Below are 20,096 nucleotides of genomic sequence, written 5' to 3'. Positions count from 1 at the left end.
CCGCCCCTCACATCACCGGGTAAGAGGAGAGAGCAGTACGGAGGCTCCGCCTACATCCCCCATCATCTGATACACACATAGAAACAATGTATTCAGTCAGTGTGTGTGTTTCCTACAGATGGATCCAGTAAGAGGAACCCACCAGAGAGATGTCCCCGCCCCCTGTATTCCCGGGATCCCACCCAGGAAGATCTCACCATCCCCCGCCATGAGAGATGTCCCCGTCCCCTGTATTTCACACCGGAAGATTACAACTATGCACAAAATGATCAGGTTGGTGTAATGGAGCATCTAGAACATGAAAGCGACAATGTGTGGATCCTACGAGATGTGGTCTCGCATTGTGAAACCTTATATAAGCCAACCATTTTCTTGCTTTAGGGTGAAGATCTGATGAATATAAAAATTGAGGTTAAAACAGAAGAAGAGACGTATGTGACGGGTAATCAGTGCATGGAAAACGGTGAAATGATGGTGCCAGTTAAGGAGGAGGAATCTCTTAATGTCAAGATGGAGAATGAGCCGCCCCTCACTTCACCGGGTAAGAGGAGAGAGCAGTACGGAGGCTCCGCCTACATCCCCCATCATCTGATACACACATAGAAACAATGTATTCAGTCAGTGTGTGTGTTTCCTACAGATGGATCCAGTAAGAGGAACCCACCAGAGAGATGTCCCCGCCCCCTGTATTCCCGGGACTCCACCCAGGAAGATCTCACCGTCCCCCACCATGATCAGGTCGGTAGAAGTGAGAGTATGTTCTTTGGTTATTATTGCTCACATTTCAGGATGTTATTTTTAACCATTTTCTTTATTTAGCAGGAAGAACTGATAGATGTGAAAATAGAGGTTAAAGAGGAAGAAGAAGAAGAGACACATGTGAGAGAGGATCATCAGCCTACAGAGGAGGTTGTAGGGATGGTGACAGAAAAGGAATCTTCTCTAAACATCAACCAGGGTAAGTAGTCCTCATTAAATACGGTTTTCCTACTTTATTTTTACTACTGTGAGATATACTGATAAAACATGATGATGAGACCAGAAAATTGAGACAAGGAAGTACTGTGCACCATATGAAGGTCCATCTCCATTCCTCAATATAACGTCATGTGACCAACACATGAGGAGGAGATACTGTACACCATATGAAGGTCCATCTCCATTCCTCAATATAACGTCATGTGACCAACAAATGAGGAGGAGATACTGTACACCATATGAAGGTCCATCTCCATTCCCCAATATAACATCATGTGACCAACTAATGAGGAGGAGATACTGTACACCATATGAAGGTCCATCTCCGTCCCTTAGTATAACGTCATGTCCCCAACAAATGAGGAGGAGATACTGTACACCATATGATGGTCCATCTCCATCCCTCAATATAACGTCATGTGACCAACAAATGAGGAGGAGATACTGTACACCATATGGAGGTCCATCTCCATTCCTCAATATAACGTCATGTCCCCAACAAATGAGGAGGAGATACTGTACACCATATGATGGTCCATCTCCATCCCTCAATATAACGTCATGTGACCAACAAATGAGGAGGAGATACTGTACACCATATGAAGGTCCATCTCCATTCCCCAATATAACGTCATGTGACCAACAAATGAGGAGGAGATACTGTACACCATATGAAGGTCCATCTCCATTCCCCAATATAACATCATGTGACCAACTAATGAGGAGGAGATACTGTACACCATATGAAGGTCCATCTCCGTCCCTTAGTATAACGTCATGTCCCCAACAAATGAGGAGGAGATACTGTACACCATATGAAGGTCCATCTCCATTCCCCAATATAACGTCATGTGACCAACAAATGAGGAGGAGATACTGTACACCATATGAAGGTCCATCTCCATTCCCCAATATAACGTCATGTGACCAACAAATGAGGAGGAGATACTGTACACCATATGAAGGTCCATCTCCATTCCCCAATATAACGTCATGTGACCAACAAATGAGGAGGAGATACTGTACACCATATGAAGGTCCATCTCCATTCCCCAATATAACGTCATGTGACCAACAAATGAGGAGGAGATACTGTACACCATATGAAGGTCCATCTCCATTCCCCAATATAACGTCATGTGACCAACAAATGAGGAGGAGATACTGTACACCATATGAAGGTCCATCTCCATTCCCCAATATAACGTCATGTGACCAACTAATGAGGAGGAGATACTGTACACCATATGGAAGGTCTCACATTTTTTAAATTGCTTTTCTTCCAGGTACTTCTGGGACCATGAATCCCTCTGAAGGACATCTTATTTTATCTCCGTGTTATAACGGCTTCACACAATATCCTCCGGGACTCATTCTACTTACACCAATTATACAGCAAAGACCTTCCCATTTGGTGATAACAACAAAGCCATCCAAGCCCAAGGAATCGTCTTCAAGGCCAGAAGTAGCTCAAACAATAGAGAGGTCATTGACGTGTTCAGTGTGTGGGAAAATTTTTACTGAATTCAAAGACCTCTGTAGACACAAGAAGAATCACACGAGCGAGCGTCCTTTCCCGTGCACGGAGTGTGGGAAACGTTTCACCGAGAAAAGATTTGTTCTCCGACACCAAAAAAGTCACACGGGAGAGCGTCCTTTCCCGTGCTTAGAGTGCGGGAAATCTTTTAGCCTGAAAGAAAACCTTCTTAGACACCAGAGAAGTCACACGGGAGAGCGTCCTTATTCATGCTCGGAGTGCGGGAGAGGTTTTAGTTCGAAAGATAACCTTGTTAGACACCATAGAATTCACACGGGTGAGCGTCCTTTTTCATGTTTAGAGTGCGGCAGTTCTTTCACTGCCAGAGGGGACCTTCGTAATCACGAGAGAACTCACACTGGTGAGCGTCCTTATTCTTGTTCAGTGTGCGGGAAAAGCTTCATTCTGAGAGGTACACTTGTAAGACACCAGAAAACGCACATAGGTTAACTGCCGCCCTATTCATGTTCAGTATATAGGAAATGTTTTATTATAAAAGGTGTACCTCTTCAACACTACAGAAGTCACAATCGTGAGATCCTTATTCGTGTTCAGAAGGTGGAACAATGTCTTATGCAGAAAGACGAGAGAAGTCACACGGGTGAGCGTCCTAATTTGCGTTCAGTGTACGAGTAAAGCTTCCTTCTGAAAACTGCGATTGTTATACACCAGAGAATTTACACGGGTGAGCTTCCTTTTTTTATGTTCAGGGTGCGGGAAATGGTTCAGCTTCCTTTTTTATGTTTAGGGTGCGGGAAATGGTTCACATCTAATTGGACATCAGAGTCCCCACACCAGCTGAAGCTGTTGACAAATGTTCGATATAAGTAAACAGGAGTAATGGGTTTGGTCCACAGTGCGGGAAAATTATAAAACGAGTGTATAGAGGAGTACGTCCTGGCCAGAGTGACATTACTGCTGTCGGTGAAGTCTGATGACCCGTGTCGTCTGGTGGCTTCTATATCCTGGAGGCCCCATTGGTGAGATCTGCCTACTATAGTTCCTGGCTCTCGTCCTGCCAGTAGGATAGGGAGAGTGGAGCCTCTCGTAATATACCAGGGAAAGCTTGTACCCCAGGTAGCTCTTCACATTTTTGCCCAAGCAGTTACAGTCATCATGCTTCCAAACAGCTCCGACTCTCTCAGCTCACTTTCCCTAAACTTCCTGTTGACTACAAGATCACAAAGTACAGCACAGTTTCCAGGAGCTGTCCACCTACCAGCTTGGAGACATGCAGAGGGTGGAGGGAGTACAAGGGAACAGGAAGCAGGCTTGCTGTGTCTGTGTGCTTGTAGAGACACCAAAGCTTTAGGGTGGCTCTCTAGGACACTGCAAGGGAAAGGAGCCACCCTAAAACAGGATATCAGGACCAATGCTCAGGGGACCAGCTGATTCTGCAGGAAACTAAAACTTTTAAGCAGCGTCCATTTGTAAGTGATTTCACCAGCATTGAAAATTGAATAAAAACCTTTTGACTTTCATATCACTTTAAGAATCCGGCTCTTTATTGGTCCGTTCATGATCGTAAAATTGTTATTCTTTTTTTAACCGAAATTCTAAATGATTCAAAATTTGCTTTACTGATCATTAGTTATTCGGGTTTTGTAAAATAAACTAGAAGGTTCTACACTTCAATATCTGTTCATAGAGAGTCCTCCATTGGTGATAGGAATGAGCTCAGTTCATATAGAGTCCTCCATTGGTGATGGGAATGAGCTCAGTTCATAGAGAGTCCTCCCTTGGTGATGGGAATGAGCTCAGTTCATAGAGAGTCCTCCCTTGGTGATGGGAATGAGCTCAGTTCATAGAGAGTCCTCCCTTGGTGATGGGAATGAGCTCAGTTCATAGAGAGTCCTCCCTTGGTGATGGGAATGAGCTCAGTTCATAGAGAGTCCTCCCTTGGTGATGGGAATGAGCTCAGTTCATAGAGAGTCCTCCCTTGGTGATGGGAATGAGCTCAGTTCATAGAGAGTCCTCCCTTGGTGATGGGAATGAGCTCAGTTCATAGAGAGTCCTCCCTTGGTGATGGGAATGAGCTCAGTTCATAGAGAGTCCTCCCTTGGTGATGGGAATGAGCTCAGTTCATAGAGAGTCCTCCCTTGGTGATGGGAATGAGCTCAGTTCATAGAGAGTCCTCCCTTGGTGATGGGAATGAGCTCAGTTCATAGAGAGTCCTCCCTTGGTGATGGGAATGAGCTCAGTTCATAGAGAGTCCTCCCTTGGTGATGGGAATGAGCTCAGTTCATAGAGAGTCCTCCCTTGGTGATGGGAATGAGCTCAGTTCATAGAGAGTCCTCCCTTGGTGATGGGAATGAGCTCAGTTCATAGAGAGTCCTCCCTTGGTGATGGGAATGAGCTCAGTTCATAGAGAGTCCTCCATTGGTGACGGAAATGAGCTTGTTCATAGAGAGTCCTTCATTGGTGATGGGAATGAGCTCAGTTCATAGAGAGTCCTCCATTGGTGATGGGAATGAGCTCAGTTCATAGAGAGCCATCCATTGGTGATGGGAATGAGCTCAGATCATAGAGAGTCATCCATTGGTGATGGGAATGAGCTCAGTTCATAGAGAGTCCTCCATTGGTGATGGGAATGAGCTCAGTTCATAGAGAGTCATCCATTGGTGATGGGAATAAGCTCAGTTCATAGAGAGTCCTCCATTGGTGATGGGAATAAGCTCGGTTCATAGAGAGTCCTCCATTGGTGATGGGAATGAGCTCGGTTTATAGAGAGTCATCCGTTGGTGATCGGAATGAGCTCAGTTCATAGAGTCCTCCACTACTTCAGCCAGGAGGAGGGAGTGGCAGTCATAGTTCGGATGGGCTTGCATGAACTCAAATTGGATTCACAATGATCCATGGCTCTCCTCTGATCTCTATGGGAAGAATGTAGAAAAAGGAGACACATGTGGCAGCATACAGACTGTGTGACAACAGAGGGAGGAAGATCCTGAAGAACAGTCTGGGAGGAAGGAGACTGGTGAGAACACTTTCTAGAAGAAGACAGTTGAGATGCAATAGAGAGACATCCTATGGGACCCTTCTGCCAGACTGTTTGTACCAAGCCTAGAGGACAACTCGAACAAGTTGGAGCAGCTCCTTGTGTTTCTTCTGTCTGCCTGAGAGGACTGACTGTTTATAGCGGCAAAGGGCGGAGCCAACCCAATACTGAACCCTACGGACAAGACTGGGATGCCATTAGAGTTCATGTGCGTGTGTAAAGGCGTCCCAATACTTTTGGTCATATAGTGTGTGTACAGTGTCTGAATGCCAACATTGTGATCCCATGTCTGATCTTCTTCCATCAACCAATTATTCCAGCACTCGGCGTTGACCATTGTCTGTGTGTCACGCGGCTCCGAGGGTGCCGCCAACACCTACGGGTGATCTACAGATACATCTATTACACGAGGTGGTTTTCCAGTTTATGATTATCCTTCTTTATAAAACACGAATCTAAATTCCAAATCTTCATATTGTGTTTTATTTGGGTGTTTTGTAGACAATAAAACGGGAAAGAAACAGCAAAGTATTGAAACACAACGAAGGCTGCAGATTGTGTATTCTCCACAAGGAGGTGACCCTTTGCACGGAAACACACAGACAGGAAGTGATGTCACCTATAAATAAGCAGCTTCGTTACCCAGAGCCGCCATTTATAGACCGGATACATCCTAAATATAGAGCCATTTATCCAACTGTCCATCCAGAGCCACCATATATAGGTCAGATGGTACTTCCTTGATGCCTCCAAGAAAGGATTACAAGCTTTCTGATAGGTCAGAACGATGGAGGAACTCTGTGCAGACATTATTCATCCTGGTACAGTCCTCATAATTCTCAGTTTGTTCAATGTCTACAGAGAGGAGAGTTCCTTAGAGATTGCATGACAACCTAAATGAGGATGGAGGAGGACCGGAGTCGCATGGTGGAAAGGATACTAGAACTCACCCTGGAGATCATCTACCTGCTGACCGGAGAGGTGAGGAGGATTCTGGGAGGTCACATGACCTGACCGGAAAGGTGAGGGGGATTCTATCATGATGTTCTTATTGGTTCCTCCATCCAGAGTTTTCCTCCTCTGAAGTCTGGTGATCATGTGACCATCACAGTGCCTCCATGTGACTCCCTAAAACCCGAGAGACCCAACATGGAGAAGATTCTAGAAGCTACCAAGAAGATGATGGAGCTGCTGACGGGAGAGGTGAGCGGTGCCGGGAATTCTGGGACATGATCCAGGAACAGACAAGGGGCGTGTCTGGGTGGTGACGGGAGAGGTGGGCGGTGCCGGGGATTCTGGGACATGATCCAGGAACAGACAAGGGGCGTGTCTGGGTGGTGACGGTATCATTGTGTGTGTCAGGTTCCTATAAGGTGTCAGGATGTCTCTGTCTATCTCTCCATGGAGGAGTGGGAGTATCTAGAAGGACACCGGGATCTCTACAAGGACGTGGTGATGGAGAATGCCCCGCCCCTCACATCACCGGGTAAGAGGAGAGAGCAGTACGGAGGCTCCGCCTACATCCCCCATCATCTGATACACACATAGAAACAATGTATTCAGTCAGTGTGTGTGTTTCCTACAGATGGATCCAGTAAGAGGAACCCACCAGAGAGATGTCCCCGCCCCCTGTATTCCCGGGACTCCACCCAGGAACATCACACCGTCCCCCACCATGATCAGGTAGGTGGAACAATGCAGGCGTGTTCTTTTATTTAGTCTTCTGTTATCCATGCTCACATGCTCTTGTTCACGCCAGCAGACGTGTTATGACCAGCAGTGCCGATGTGTGTAATCAGGGCATCACACGCTTTATTGTTTGGACCTTATTGAATTATCACGTTGTGACATTTCATTTGGTTCTGCTCGCCGCAGTGTGTAGCAATATACTGCGTCTCAACAAGCTGCGGTGTGAACGGCCCTAATATGATTGAAGGCCAGTTGCCTTGTCTATGCACAGAGCCAAGCTGCCCAACCTCGCCCGGTGTGAACAGATCCTAAAAGACGTTCTTTCCAAACATATTCTTTAGCCTGAAGAACTGGTGGATGTGAAACCGGAGGTCGGAGAAGAGACGTTTGTGAGCGGAGATCTTCAGCCTGTGGAGAAAGCTGGGGTGATGGCCACAGCTGAGGAGAAATCTTCTCAAGGGGTCGAAACAGGTAAAGGAGCATAATTAAACTTTAACTTCTACTATTGTTTGATATATTGGTCCATCTCCATTCCTCAATATAACGTCATGTGACCAACAAATGAGGAGGAGATACTGTACACCATATGAAGGTCCATCTCCATTCCTCAATATAACGTCATGTGACCAACAAATGAGGAGGAGATACTGTACACCATATGAAGGTCCATCTCCATTCCTCAATATAACATCATGTGACCAACAAATGAGGAGGAGATACTGTACACCATATGAAGGTCCATCTCCATTCCTCAATATAACGTCATGTGACCAACAAATGATGAGGAGATACTGTACACCATATGAAGGTCCATCTCCATTCCCCAATATAACGTCATGTGACCAACAAATGAGGAGGAGATACTGTACACCATATGAAGGTCCATCTCCATTCCTCAATATAACGTCATGTGACCAACAAATGAAGCGGAGACACTGTACACCATATGGAAGGTCCATCTCCATTCCTCAATGTAATGTCATGTGACCAACAAATGAGGAGGAGACACTGTACACCATATGAAGGTCCATCTCCATTCCCCAATATAACGTCATGTGACCAACAAATGGGGAGGAGATACTGGACACCATATGAAGGTCCATCTCCATTCCTCAATATAACGTCATGTGACCAACAAATGAGGAGGAGATACTGTACACCATATGAAGGTCCATCTCCATTCCTCAATATAACGTCATGTGACCAACAAATGGGGAGGAGATACTGGACACCATATGAAGGTCCATCTCCATTCCTCAATATAACGTCATGTGACCAACAAATGAGGAGGAGATACTGTACACCATATGAAGGTCCATCTCCATTCCTCAATATAACGTCATGTGACCAACAAATGGGGAGGAGATACTGGACACCCTATGAAGGTCCATCTCCATTCCTCAAGATAACGTCATGTGACCAACAAATGAGGAGGAGATACTGTACACCATATGAAGGTCCATCTCCATTCCCCAATATAACGTCATGTGACCAACAAATGAGGAGGAGATACTGTACACCATATGAAGGTCCAGCTCCATTCCTGGTGTCCAGTGTGATTTTGTTCCCTCAATTTTCTGGATGTACCTCATATAACGACAGATCAGATTACATGATTCCTGATTGGATGTCATGAGAACATATCGTAATGTCACAATCTTTCTTTGCCATCAGATGGGCGGATTCTCCACAATCGCTCGGCGGGACTCTTCTCTCCAGGTGATAAAGCAGAAGACGAGGACATCGCCCAATCTTCTCCGGGAGAGAACCCCGGCAGTCACAATTCATGTGGCACGTTTCCTTGTTTGGATGGATCGATGGATCCCTCTGAGGAATCTGCGGAGAAGTCACAGCCAAGATCTTACAGTGGAGATAAAATGGCGGAGAGCTCCGCCACCAAAGGATTTCTTACTGTCACACACAGAGGAGATGAGATACCTCCAAGTTCTGAAAACAATAAATGTCATCAGGGGGTGGACACAGTGGAGAGTCTACTTCCTCATACGGATGCTGGGAAACCTGAAGGCAATGGATACATTATACCCCAGAGAAGTCACACTGGTGAGGACATTTTTTCCTGCCCGGAGTGTGGGAAAAGTTTCGCTCAGAAAGAACACCTTCTCTCACACCAGGAAACCCACGTAGACAAGCGTCCCTTTTCATGTTCACAATGTGAACAAAGTTTTTTGCATATAAAAAGCCTCAAGGCCCATTTCAAAGTGCACTCTGGCGAAACGTTTTCCTGTCCTGACTGCGGGAAATGTTTCACACAGAAAGGTCAACTTGTTAATCACCACAGAAGTCACACAGGAGAGCGCCCTTTCGCCTGTTTAGAGTGCGGGAAAAGTTTTGCACAGAAACATCACCTATTGGGTCACCAGAAATTTCACGCCAAAGTGTGTCGTTTCTCCTGTTCGGAGTGTGGGAAAAGCTTCATGAGGAAATCAGACTTTCTTAGACACAGGAACAGACACACAGAAGAGCGTCCGTTTTCTTGTCCTGACTGCAAGAAATGTTTCAAAGATAAATATGAACTTACTAAGCATAGTGTAATTCACAAGGGTGAACGTGCTTTCTCATGTTCAGAGTGCGGGAAAAGTTTCATTCGGAAAGGAGACCTCCTTAAACACCAGACAGTTCATATGGGCATGCGTCCTTTTTCATGTTCGGAGTGCGAGAAATCTTATTTCCGCAAACAAAACCTCCTGATACACCAGAAAATTCACACAGGTGAGCGGCCTCATTCCTGTCCTGATTGTGGGGAATGTTTCACATGGAAAAAAGACCTTATTAAACACCAGACGGTTCACACGGGTAAGCATCCTTTCTCTTGTTCAGAATGTGGAAAAAATTTCTTCCGCAAAGGTCATTTTGTTAGGCACCAGAGAATCCATACAAGTGAGCTTTCATGTTCAGAGTGCGGAAAATGTTTCTCTCAGAAAACAGCTCTTTTCGAACACCAGAGAATCCACACAGGTGAGCTTCCTTTCTTTTGCTCAGAATGTGGAAAAAGCTTCATGAGGAAAGCAGTCTTCGTTAAACACAGGAACAAACACACAGAAGAGCGTCCGTTTTCTTGTCCTGACTGCAAGAAATGTTTCAAAGATAAATACGACCTTGCTAGGCACCGTCTAATTCACAAGGGTGAACGTGCTTTCTCATGTTCGGAGTGCGGGAGAAGTTTCACTCGGAAAGCAGATCTTTTCAGACACCAGAGAATTCACACAGGTGAACGTCCTTTTTCCTGTTCAGAGTGCGGGAAATGTTACATTCAGAAAGCAGATCTCCTCAAGCATCAGAGAACTCACATGGGTTCAAGCTCATAGTGCCAGAAATGTTTTAACCATCAAGCAAATCTACTTAGACATCAGACAGTACACACAAGTCCGGATGTTGTTGACAAATGTCCATAAAAATTCTGTATGATTAATTAAATTTGCTTTATTATGCGTTAAACCCAAATTTCGTAAAATAAACCAGAAAGTCCATAGAGAGTCCTCCATTGGTGATTGGAATGAGCTCGGTTCATAGAGAGTCATCCATTGGTGATGGGAATGAGCTCAGTACATAGAGAGTCCTCCATTGGTGATTGGAATGAGCTCGGTTCATAGAGAGTCATCCATTGGTGATTGGAATGAGCTCGGTTCATAGAGAGTCATCCATTGGTGATGGGAATGAGCTCAGTTCATAGAGAGTCCTCCATTGGTGATAGGAATGAGCTCGGTACATAGAGAGTCCTCCATTGGTGATTGGAATGAGCTCGGTTCATAGAGAGTCATCCATTGGTGATGGGAATGAGCTCAGTTCATAGAGAGTTTTCCCTAACAACCAGCCATCTTACCTCAGAGGATCGCCCCCTGACCCTCACATACACGGGGCAGGTCGTCCCCCGACCCTCACATACACGGCCCCATGTTGTATATAAGAAGATACACGCCGTGATCGGTGTTATTGTTTTCTATTTACTGAAGTAAAACACAAATTGAGGGAAATTTATCAAATCTGGAGCAGACAGAATGTGGAGCAGTTGCCCACGGCAACCAATCAGCTTCTCTCTTCAGTTTGCACATGTAAGATTTAAAAATGAAAGAGAGAAGCTGATTGGTTGCCGTGCGCAGCTGCTCCAGTCTTCCTAAATATATGTGCTCTGGGCTCGGTGAAGCTCACCGAGACATGGAAGGTACTTCATGTGTTTCTCAGAGCAATCTATTGTTTCTCACCAAGGCATTGCAATTCCTGTCCTTAGCATTCAGGGCCCAGTGTACTCCCTCATTCACCACCCCCGGCCCGGGTGCGCCACTGGAGGCCTCATATCATCATGTTTAAAGCAGTTTACACAGGAATAGATGTGAGGAGATTGTGTCACTTACCTCAGGAGTTCCCGCCTTCCAGCTACTCGCTTGGGATTGGCTGATAGGGACCTATCAATCACCTCACAGCCTTTACCTAAGAAGTTCCCGCCTTGCAGCCCCTCCTCATGTATCACTTCCCCCTCCCTTTTAGATTGTAAGCCCTCAGGGGCGGGGCCCTCCTTACCATCTTGTCTGGAATTGTGATTGTAATGTCTGCCCTATATTGTAAAGCGCTGCGCAAACTGTTGGCGCTCTATAAATCCTGTATAATAATAATAATACTCGCTTAGGATTGGCTGATAGGGAGCTATCAATCACCTCACAGCCTTTACCTCAGGGGTTCCCGCCTTCCAGCAACTTGCTTGGGATTGGCTGATAGAGAGCTGTCTCTCACCTCACAGCCTTTACCTCAGGAGTTCCCGCCTTCCAGTTACTCGCGTCGGATTGGCTGATAGGGAGCTGTCACTCACCTCGCAGCCTGTACCTCAAGAGTTCCCGCCTTCCAGTTACTCGCTTGGGATTGGCTGATAGGGAGCTGTCACTCACCTCGCAGCTGTTACCTCAGGAGTTCCCGCCTTCCAGCTACTTGCTTAGGATTGGCTGATAGGGAGCTGTCACTCACCTCGCAGCTGTTACCTCAGGAGTTCCCGCCTTCCAGCTACTTGCTTAGGATTGGCTGATAGGGAGCTGTCACTCACCTCGCAGCTGTTACCTCAGGAGTTCCCGCCTTCCAGCTTCTTTCCTGGGATTGGCTGGTGGGGAGCTGTCACTCACCTCACAGCCACAACTCACAGCTGTTACCTCAGGAGTTCCCGCCTCCCAGGTCCTCTTATGGGATTGGCTGGCGGGCAGCTGTCACTCACCTCACAGCCACAACTCACAGCTGTTACCTCAGGAGTTCCCGCCTCCCAGGTCCTCTTATGGGATTGGCTGGCGGGCAGCTGTCACTCACCTCACAAGCACAACTCAGAACTCTTACCTCAGGAGTTCCTACCAGTTCCTATCCTGGGATTGGCTAGTATGAGCTGTCACTCACCTGACCTCACCTCATCCCACCTGAGAGTCCACATAGCCCACCTGAGAATCCGCACAGCCCACCTGAGAGCCCAAACAGCCCACCTGAGAGTCCACATAGCCCACCTGAGAGTCCACATAGCCCACCTGAGAGCCCACATAGCCCACCTTAGAGCCCGCATAGCCCACCTGAGAGTCCACATAGCCCACCTGAGAGTGCACCGTCCTGGTGAGAACCTGTGCAGCCACCTGAGAGCCTGCATAGCCCACCTGAGACCCTGGAGACATCAGGCTGCCTCCCCAAAACAACAAAGAGTATGTAACTTCATATTACTTTGTATTGCTGTATAATGTATTGCTGGGAGTTGTAGTCCTCTGTAGCCGGTGGTATTCTGCATTGCTATATAATGTATTGCTGGGACTTGTAGTCCTCTATAGCCGGTCTCTATACTCCCTCCCCTGGCTGCCTCTCCTCTATATTCTCCAAAAATTTTAATTGCCGCTCGCACCAATCGAGTGTTCGGGTTTCACCCTAACATTGTAGACAAAGGACATGTCCCCCACTCGCCCGACCGGCCACCCCGGCCTCACACAGACCGCCAACACCTCATATGTAAAAAATTACTGTACACATCAGACCAAAAAGAGGGACAACAGAGAGACTGGCGGGTTCGGCCCCAAATCCGGGACAATGGGGGAGATAAAGGAATGCGGCTACAAGAAAATGACCGCTGCTCTGGAGGGGGGAGGGGTTGGGGAGTCACATGATCTGTTCAGACCCTGTGGTAGCACAGCTGCAGCTGAGCGGCCATGTTGGATGCTGGCAATGCCCACACCCTGAACCCAATGAGACGCACGGCTTTTGATCACGTGACTTCGGTGGGAGGAGGGAAGAGGAGATTTGGTGACCAGTGAGAGGTGAACAGCACACAGAGGAAGCAGGAAGGGGACGGCGAGAGGAGCAATGGCTGCCGGCAGAGTGTGGAGGTGTTTGTGGTCAGTATGTCGGTTCATGTGCGTAGAGGACGCTCTATACTGGTCTATAGTGGTCTAACGACCCCGTACGTCGATGTCGTGCATCGACCTACAGGAGCGGTATCTCTCTCTCTCTCTATACACACTATATTGCCAAAAGTATTGGGACGCCCCTCCAAATCATTGGATTCAGGTGTTCCGTGACATTTCCTGGCTACTAAATATTCCGCCGCGGTCACCTGTTACTGGGATTATAACAAAGTGGAAGCAACCGGAAACAACAGCAACTCAGCCAGGAAGTGGTCGGCCACGTCGCATGACAGAGCGGGGTCAGCGCATGCTTAAGTGCGCAGAAGTCGCCAACTGTCTGCAGAGTCAATAGCTACAGACCTCCAAACTCCATGCGGCCGTCAGATTGGCGCAACAACAGAGCGTAGAGAGCTTCATGGAATGGGTTTCCGTGGCCGAGCAGCTGCATCCAAGCCGCACATCACCAAGTGCAATGCAAAGCGTGGGATGCCGTGGTGTAAATGAGCGCCGCCACTGGACTCTAGAGAAGAGGAGGCGTGTTCTCTGGAGTGACCAATCACGCTTCTCTGTCTGGCACTCCGATGGGCGTGTCCGGGTTTGGCTGTTGCCAGGGGAACGGCATTTGCCTGACTGCATTATGCCAAGTGTAAAGTTTGGGGGAGGGGGCATTATGGGGGTTGTTATTCGGGGGTGGGGCTTGGCCCCTTAGTTCCAGTGAAGGGAACTCTTAAGGCATCAGCACACCAAGACATTTTGGACAATTTCATGTTCCCGGTTTGTTCTTTGTGGGAGGAGTTTGGGGACGGCCCCTTCCTGTTCCAACATGGCTGCGCACCAGTGCACAAAGCAAGGTCCATAAAGACATGGATGGGGGAGTTTGGGGTGGAGGAACGTGACTGGCCGCACAGAGTCCTGACCTCAACCCCATAGAACACCTTTGGGATGAATTGGAGGCGGAGACTGCGAGCCCCTCCCCCAACATCAGTACCTGACCTCACAAATGGTCCAACATTCCCATAGACACACTGCTAAACCTTGTGGACGCCTTCCCAGAAGAGGCGGAGCTGTTATAGCGGCAAAGGGCGGAGCCAACCCAATACTGAACCCTACTGACTAAGACTGGGATGCCATTAGAGTTCATGTGCGTGTAAAGGCGCCCCGATACTTTTGGCAATATAGTGTATATATATATATATACACACACACATAAATATATCATGATAGTTATTACATTCAGGACCCCAACTGAGATATTACAGAGGGGGATTATTATATTCCCTATATTCATATGGTATGCATATGGTGCTGACCTATGGCGTGGCGATGTACGTGTCCAGTCACATCAATCACCCCGGAACTAGTACCCGCTACAGTCACTCAGTAGTCACCAGTCTAGAACCTGAGACTTCCGTACGGGAGCCCTCACGGGAATCCAGTGCTGCAAAAAAACATGGAGGCTGTCACAGCATTTCTAAACAAAGGCTCGTGTCCTGGCTGTCATGACCGTCCCACGCTCTCGGTATCTTCTCAGTCACAGTCTTAGTCGGGGAGGATGTCCATATGTCTCTTGGTATAGGACACCTTCATCGGGAGGTCTCCTGAGATGGTGGCAGAGCTTGGAAGGACGGGTGGGAAGTCAGTGCTCAGCTCCCGGGCTCATTATGGGAGACATGGAAGAACTTTCCAGAGGGAAGGTGGACTATAGACCTATAGATGGGTGGAAAACCAAGTGGCATCCTTTGTCCTCCATGGTGTGGTCAGGATTCTCCACCAGTCAGAGGAGAGGAGAGTTCTACCTTCGATAGTCATAACACCACAGAGGCCGAATCTTCTGGGTTTTCCGAAGACAGGCAGTTGGTCGTAATGTCCTTCAAGGATCTGCATTAGGAAGGGAGTTCCTGAGAAAGCAAGCAGCAGGAGAGAAGTCATGAGTATCGGAGAAGACATAAGTCAACGAGAGCAGATGAAAGGTTCCAGTTGGGTGTATGACCTAGCGCATATTCCAAAGGCCCCTTGTCCCCTACCACTGCACCTTGCATGGCCAATCCTAAATGTAAAGGTTGGTGCTCGAGGTGAAGCTTCCGAACGGCGTTCAGAAGCCGCCATCGAGAAATACAACGTAACACTACCACTGATGCTTTGTATTTACTCTGTTTCATTCATGTGCTCAACAAAGAGGTGACCTTAGATCTGCCTATGACATCAGTTAACACAATGTGTCTTCTCAGATGATAGTACAAAACACCAACAAGACCATAGAGCTTCTGACGGGAGAGGTGAGCTTTGGGACATGATCCAGGAACAGACGAGGGGCGTGTCTGGGTGGTGACGGTATCATTGTGTGTGTCAGGTTCCTATAAGGTGTCAGGATGTCTCTGTCTATCTCTCCATGGAGGAGTGGGAGTATCTAGAAGGACACCGGGATCTCTACAAGGACGTGGTGATGGAGAATGCCCCGCCCCTCACATCACCGGGTAAGAGGAGAGAGCAGTACGGAGGGTCCGCCTACATCCCCCATCATCTGATACACACATAGAAACAATGTATTCAGTCAGTGTGTGTGTTTCCTACAGATGGATCCAGTAAGAGGAACCCACCAGGGAGATGTCCCCGTCCTCGGAATTCCACAAAGAAAGATCTCGACATCCCCCACCATGATCAGGTAGATGATGAACGATTACCGGTAGAGGTGACTCATGCACATCATGTTGTTACAATGAATGTTACATTATATATTTAGATTGAAAACTTCTTAGACCATATTATCGTTAAAGAAGAGTACAAAGAGGAGGATGAGGAGTACGGGGTGATGGTGGAGATTTCTGAAGAACACAAGGACGTTCTGATGGACCCATCTAGCAAAGGAAACCAACCAGACAGAAGTCCCAGTCCTCAGTACTCCCCCGAGTCCACACCGGAAGATCCTAACTATGACCTGGTAGGTGGTATTGTTGGCCTACAACTCCAAAAATGATTGTAAGCTAGGAGATGACATCTTTTTGGGGTAATCTCTTTGTTCCTTGTTCTCTCATCGTCGGGGGTTTAGGATGACGAAATCCAACACATCAAAGTTGAAATCAAAGAGGAGGAAGACGAGGAGAGTGAGGACCAGCAGTCTGCGGAGGAGGGGGAGACGAATACGAGTAAACGGGAGGGATCTTCTATCTACATCGACACGAGTAAGTAATAAACGCAGAATGCAGAAAACGTTCCCAATTTTATACTTCTCCTACGAGGGGAAATTGTTATGGGTTCGAATAAGACATCTACAGCCTTGGTTCTCCACTGGTGGGTCGTGACTTAAAAGACCAAGGACAAATGTCCTGAGGTTACACAGGTTGAGAACCGCTGCTCTACAGTATTCATCAAGTTCCTCCAGAGAAGAATCCGAAACCTGCAGTTTCGGCAATATAGTGTATATATATATACACACACACATAAATATATCATGATAGTTATTACATTCAGGACCCCAACTGAGATATTACAGAGGGGGATTATTATATTCCCTATATTCATATGGTAACGACGGGGAACCCACATAAAATTTACCCCAATTTTATCTAAAAAGGATAAAAGAATTCCTTCCCGGTCATCGGATATCATTCAGTTGTCTTTATACCACAAATATTGGCCGCCATTTAGATATGTTGTATCTACAAATACATCCGGTCCTCCTTTTGAGTCACATAGAGCCCTATCCTGTGGAGGACTAAGCTTCCTTTCCACGACTCGTATGGTGAAGACTCTTTTCCATATACGGAGGTTTCCTCCAATTACACATAGTCTGTGCTGTCCTTGTTCATGATAGAAAACATGACTTCCTTTAAAATATGGCAATCCTTAATTACTAGCAGTAAGAACGTCATCAATGTATCTACCCCACCAACCAACAAGTGTGGCGGAGGCATTTTACACCATATGGTACACAGAGAGCTAGTTCTCACCAGAAGACTTACATTTCTACTGTACACCATATGAAGGTCCATCTCCATTCCCCAATATAACGTCATGTGACCTACAAATGAGGAGGAGACACTGGACACCATATGAAGGTCCATCTCCATTCCTCAATATAACGTCATGTGACCAACAAATGAGGAGGAGACACTGTACACCATATGAAGGTCCATCTCCATTCCCCAATATAACGTCATGTGACCAACAAATGAGGAGGAGATACTGTACACCATATGAAGGTCCATCTCCATTCCTCAATATTGACCAACAAATGAGGAGGAGATACTGTACACCATATGAAGGTCCATCTCCATTCCCCAATATAACGTCATGTGACCAACAAATGAGGAGGAGATACTGTACACCATATGAAGGTCCATCTCCATTCCTCAATATAACGTCATGTGACCAACAAATGAGGAGGAGATACTGTACACCATATGAAGGTCCATCTCCATTCCTCAATATAACGTCATGTGACCAACAAATGAGGAGGAGAAACTGTACACCACATGAGAGGTCCATCTATGGTCTTCAGTAGGTCTCCTTTCATGGCAGAGCTCGGTGAATGTGTTGATTGTTGGACCCACATATATGACTCTGGAATGTCAGACATGAAGAACACTTTTAACGTTTACTTGTAAATTGTTTTCATCCAGGTGGACGCTATTTATGGAACACCTCTGAGGGACGTCTTCTATCTCCAGAAGATAATGGCAATGCACAACGTTCTCCAGCAGTGAATCCAAGTACTCGTAATAGAACTCGCAGACCTTCCCCTTCAGAGAAGTCGATGGGTCCCTCTAATCCTAAGAAATCCTCAGATACTTCACACACCGTTACTTCGAATACACGGCTAGGATCTCAGAGTGTAGATAAATCAAAAGATCAAGTTAAGCCCAAGGTATCTTCTGTAGGTCGTAAAGGAGTTCCCACAGGGGCGAGTTCATTCTCGTGTTCAGTGTGTGGGAAATCTTTCGGTGAAAGAAAAGCCCTCCTTAGACATGAGAAAAATCACACAGATGAGCGTCCTTTTCCATGTTCAGAGTGCGGGAAATGTTTCAGCAAGAAAAAGGTGCTTCTTATACACCAGAGAATACACACCGGTGAGAGACCTTTCTCATGCTCAGAGTGTGGGAAATGTTTCATTGAGAAAGGCAAACTACATATACACCAGAGAACCCACACAGGTGAGCGTCCTTATTCCTGTTCAGAGTGCGGGAAATCTTTCAGTGAGAAAAGAACACTTCTTACACATCAGAGAAGTCACACGGGCGAGCGTCCATATTCATGTCTCGAGTGCGGAAAAAGTTTCATTCAGACGGCAGACCTTCGGAAACATGAGAGAATTCACACGGGGGAGCGTCCCTATACCTGTTCAGAGTGCGGGAAAACTTTCATGCACAAAGGAGACCTTGTTAAACACCAGAGAATTCACACGGGTGAGCGTCCTTTTTCATGTACAGTGTGTGGGAAAAGTTTCAATTTGAAAAATTCACTTATCAAACACCAGAGGACCCACACGGGCGAGCGCCCTTATTCATGTACAGAGTGCGGAAAAAGTTTCACTGAGATTAGCGTACTGCGTACACATCAAAGGATTCACGTGGGCGAGCGTTCCTATGCGTGTCCAGAATGCGGGAAATGTTTCATTCATAAAAGATACCTTCTTACGCATCAGAGAATGCACACAGGCGAGCGGCCTTTTTCATGTACAGAGTGTGTGAAAAAATTCTTTCAGAAAGGAGACCTTCTTAAACACCAGAGAACCCACACGGGTGAGCGTCCTTATTCGTGTTCAGAGTGCGGAAAAAGTTATACGGAGAAAGCAAAGCTTAATTTACACCAGAGAAGTCACACGGGTGAGCGCCCTTTTGCATGTTCAGAGTGCGGGAAGAATTTTACTGAGAAAAGCGTACTTCTGTCACACATGAGAACCCACACGGGTGAGCGCCCCTATACATGTTCAGAGTGTGGGAAGTGCTTTACTTATAAGAAAGCACTTGTTCAACACCAGAAAACTCACGAGAATGTTGTAGCTCCAGCAGCCAAAAACTCTCCAGGGGAAGGATAGGAACTAGTGGACACTTTCCACACAGTGGTGTAGTAAAAGAGTGGCTGAAGTGTATTTATAGTTTTTGGGGTATCATGTGATAGTTATCGGTCTGCAGGGGGTTCCATTCTAATATCTGCTCCTCTAAACACACAGTGCTGACTTTTCCCGCACTCACATAGATGGCCCCATACAACTCATACATGGACAGATTCATCGGCTTATAGAAAAGTTATGTTACACGTTGCTTGTGATTGGTGCTGCTATTGCCCCTTTTCATTGGCCGATGTAAAATCTTCAATAAACTTTATTGTGTTTTTTGTTTCAATTGTAAAAGATTCGATTTGGATTGAAGTTTAGTTGTGTAGCATGTTAACGTGTTCTTCTGTCTTTTTAAATAAACATGAAAGTTCAAAACTCTACAATATTCTGTTTCTTTACCGTATACAACCAGAATTCATTGCCGATCGGTGATCGGAATGAGCTCAGATCATAGAGAGTCCTCCATTG

At 46.6% G+C, this 20,096-nt stretch overlaps 2 protein-coding genes across 2 annotated transcripts in view; both read left to right on the top strand.

Moving 5' to 3' along the window:
* The window catches only part of LOC108801584 (oocyte zinc finger protein XlCOF7.1-like), a gene marked incomplete at its 5' end in the record, with an annotated part of 65,728 nt that extends 62,729 nt beyond the window's left edge, over positions 1-2,999 (top strand). Inside the window, one exon of the mRNA XM_018573476.1 lies at positions 2,542-2,999. Within this exon, the coding sequence (XP_018428978.1) occupies positions 2,542-2,965 (424 nt within the window). The remainder of the gene's footprint in view (positions 1-2,541) is intronic.
* A 450-nt stretch (positions 3,000-3,449) lies between these two features.
* On the top strand, positions 3,450-19,610 carry LOC108801583 (zinc finger protein 585A-like). The gene is made up of 5 exons (XM_018573475.1): positions 3,450-3,495; positions 3,694-3,764; positions 7,544-7,673; positions 8,877-10,514; positions 18,556-19,610. Exons 1-5 carry the CDS (start codon positions 3,450-3,452, stop codon positions 19,605-19,607), a joined length of 2,937 nt encoding a protein of 978 aa, XP_018428977.1. The 3' UTR covers positions 19,608-19,610.
* Positions 19,611-20,096: the final 486 nt, after the last annotated feature.

Source organism: Nanorana parkeri, unplaced genomic scaffold, assembly GCF_000935625.1.
Source record: "Nanorana parkeri isolate BGI_ZX_2015 unplaced genomic scaffold, ASM93562v1 scaffold2394, whole genome shotgun sequence".
Lineage (NCBI taxonomy): Eukaryota > Metazoa > Chordata > Amphibia > Anura > Dicroglossidae > Nanorana > Nanorana parkeri.
This window is presented reverse-complemented; position numbering and strand designations above follow the sequence as displayed.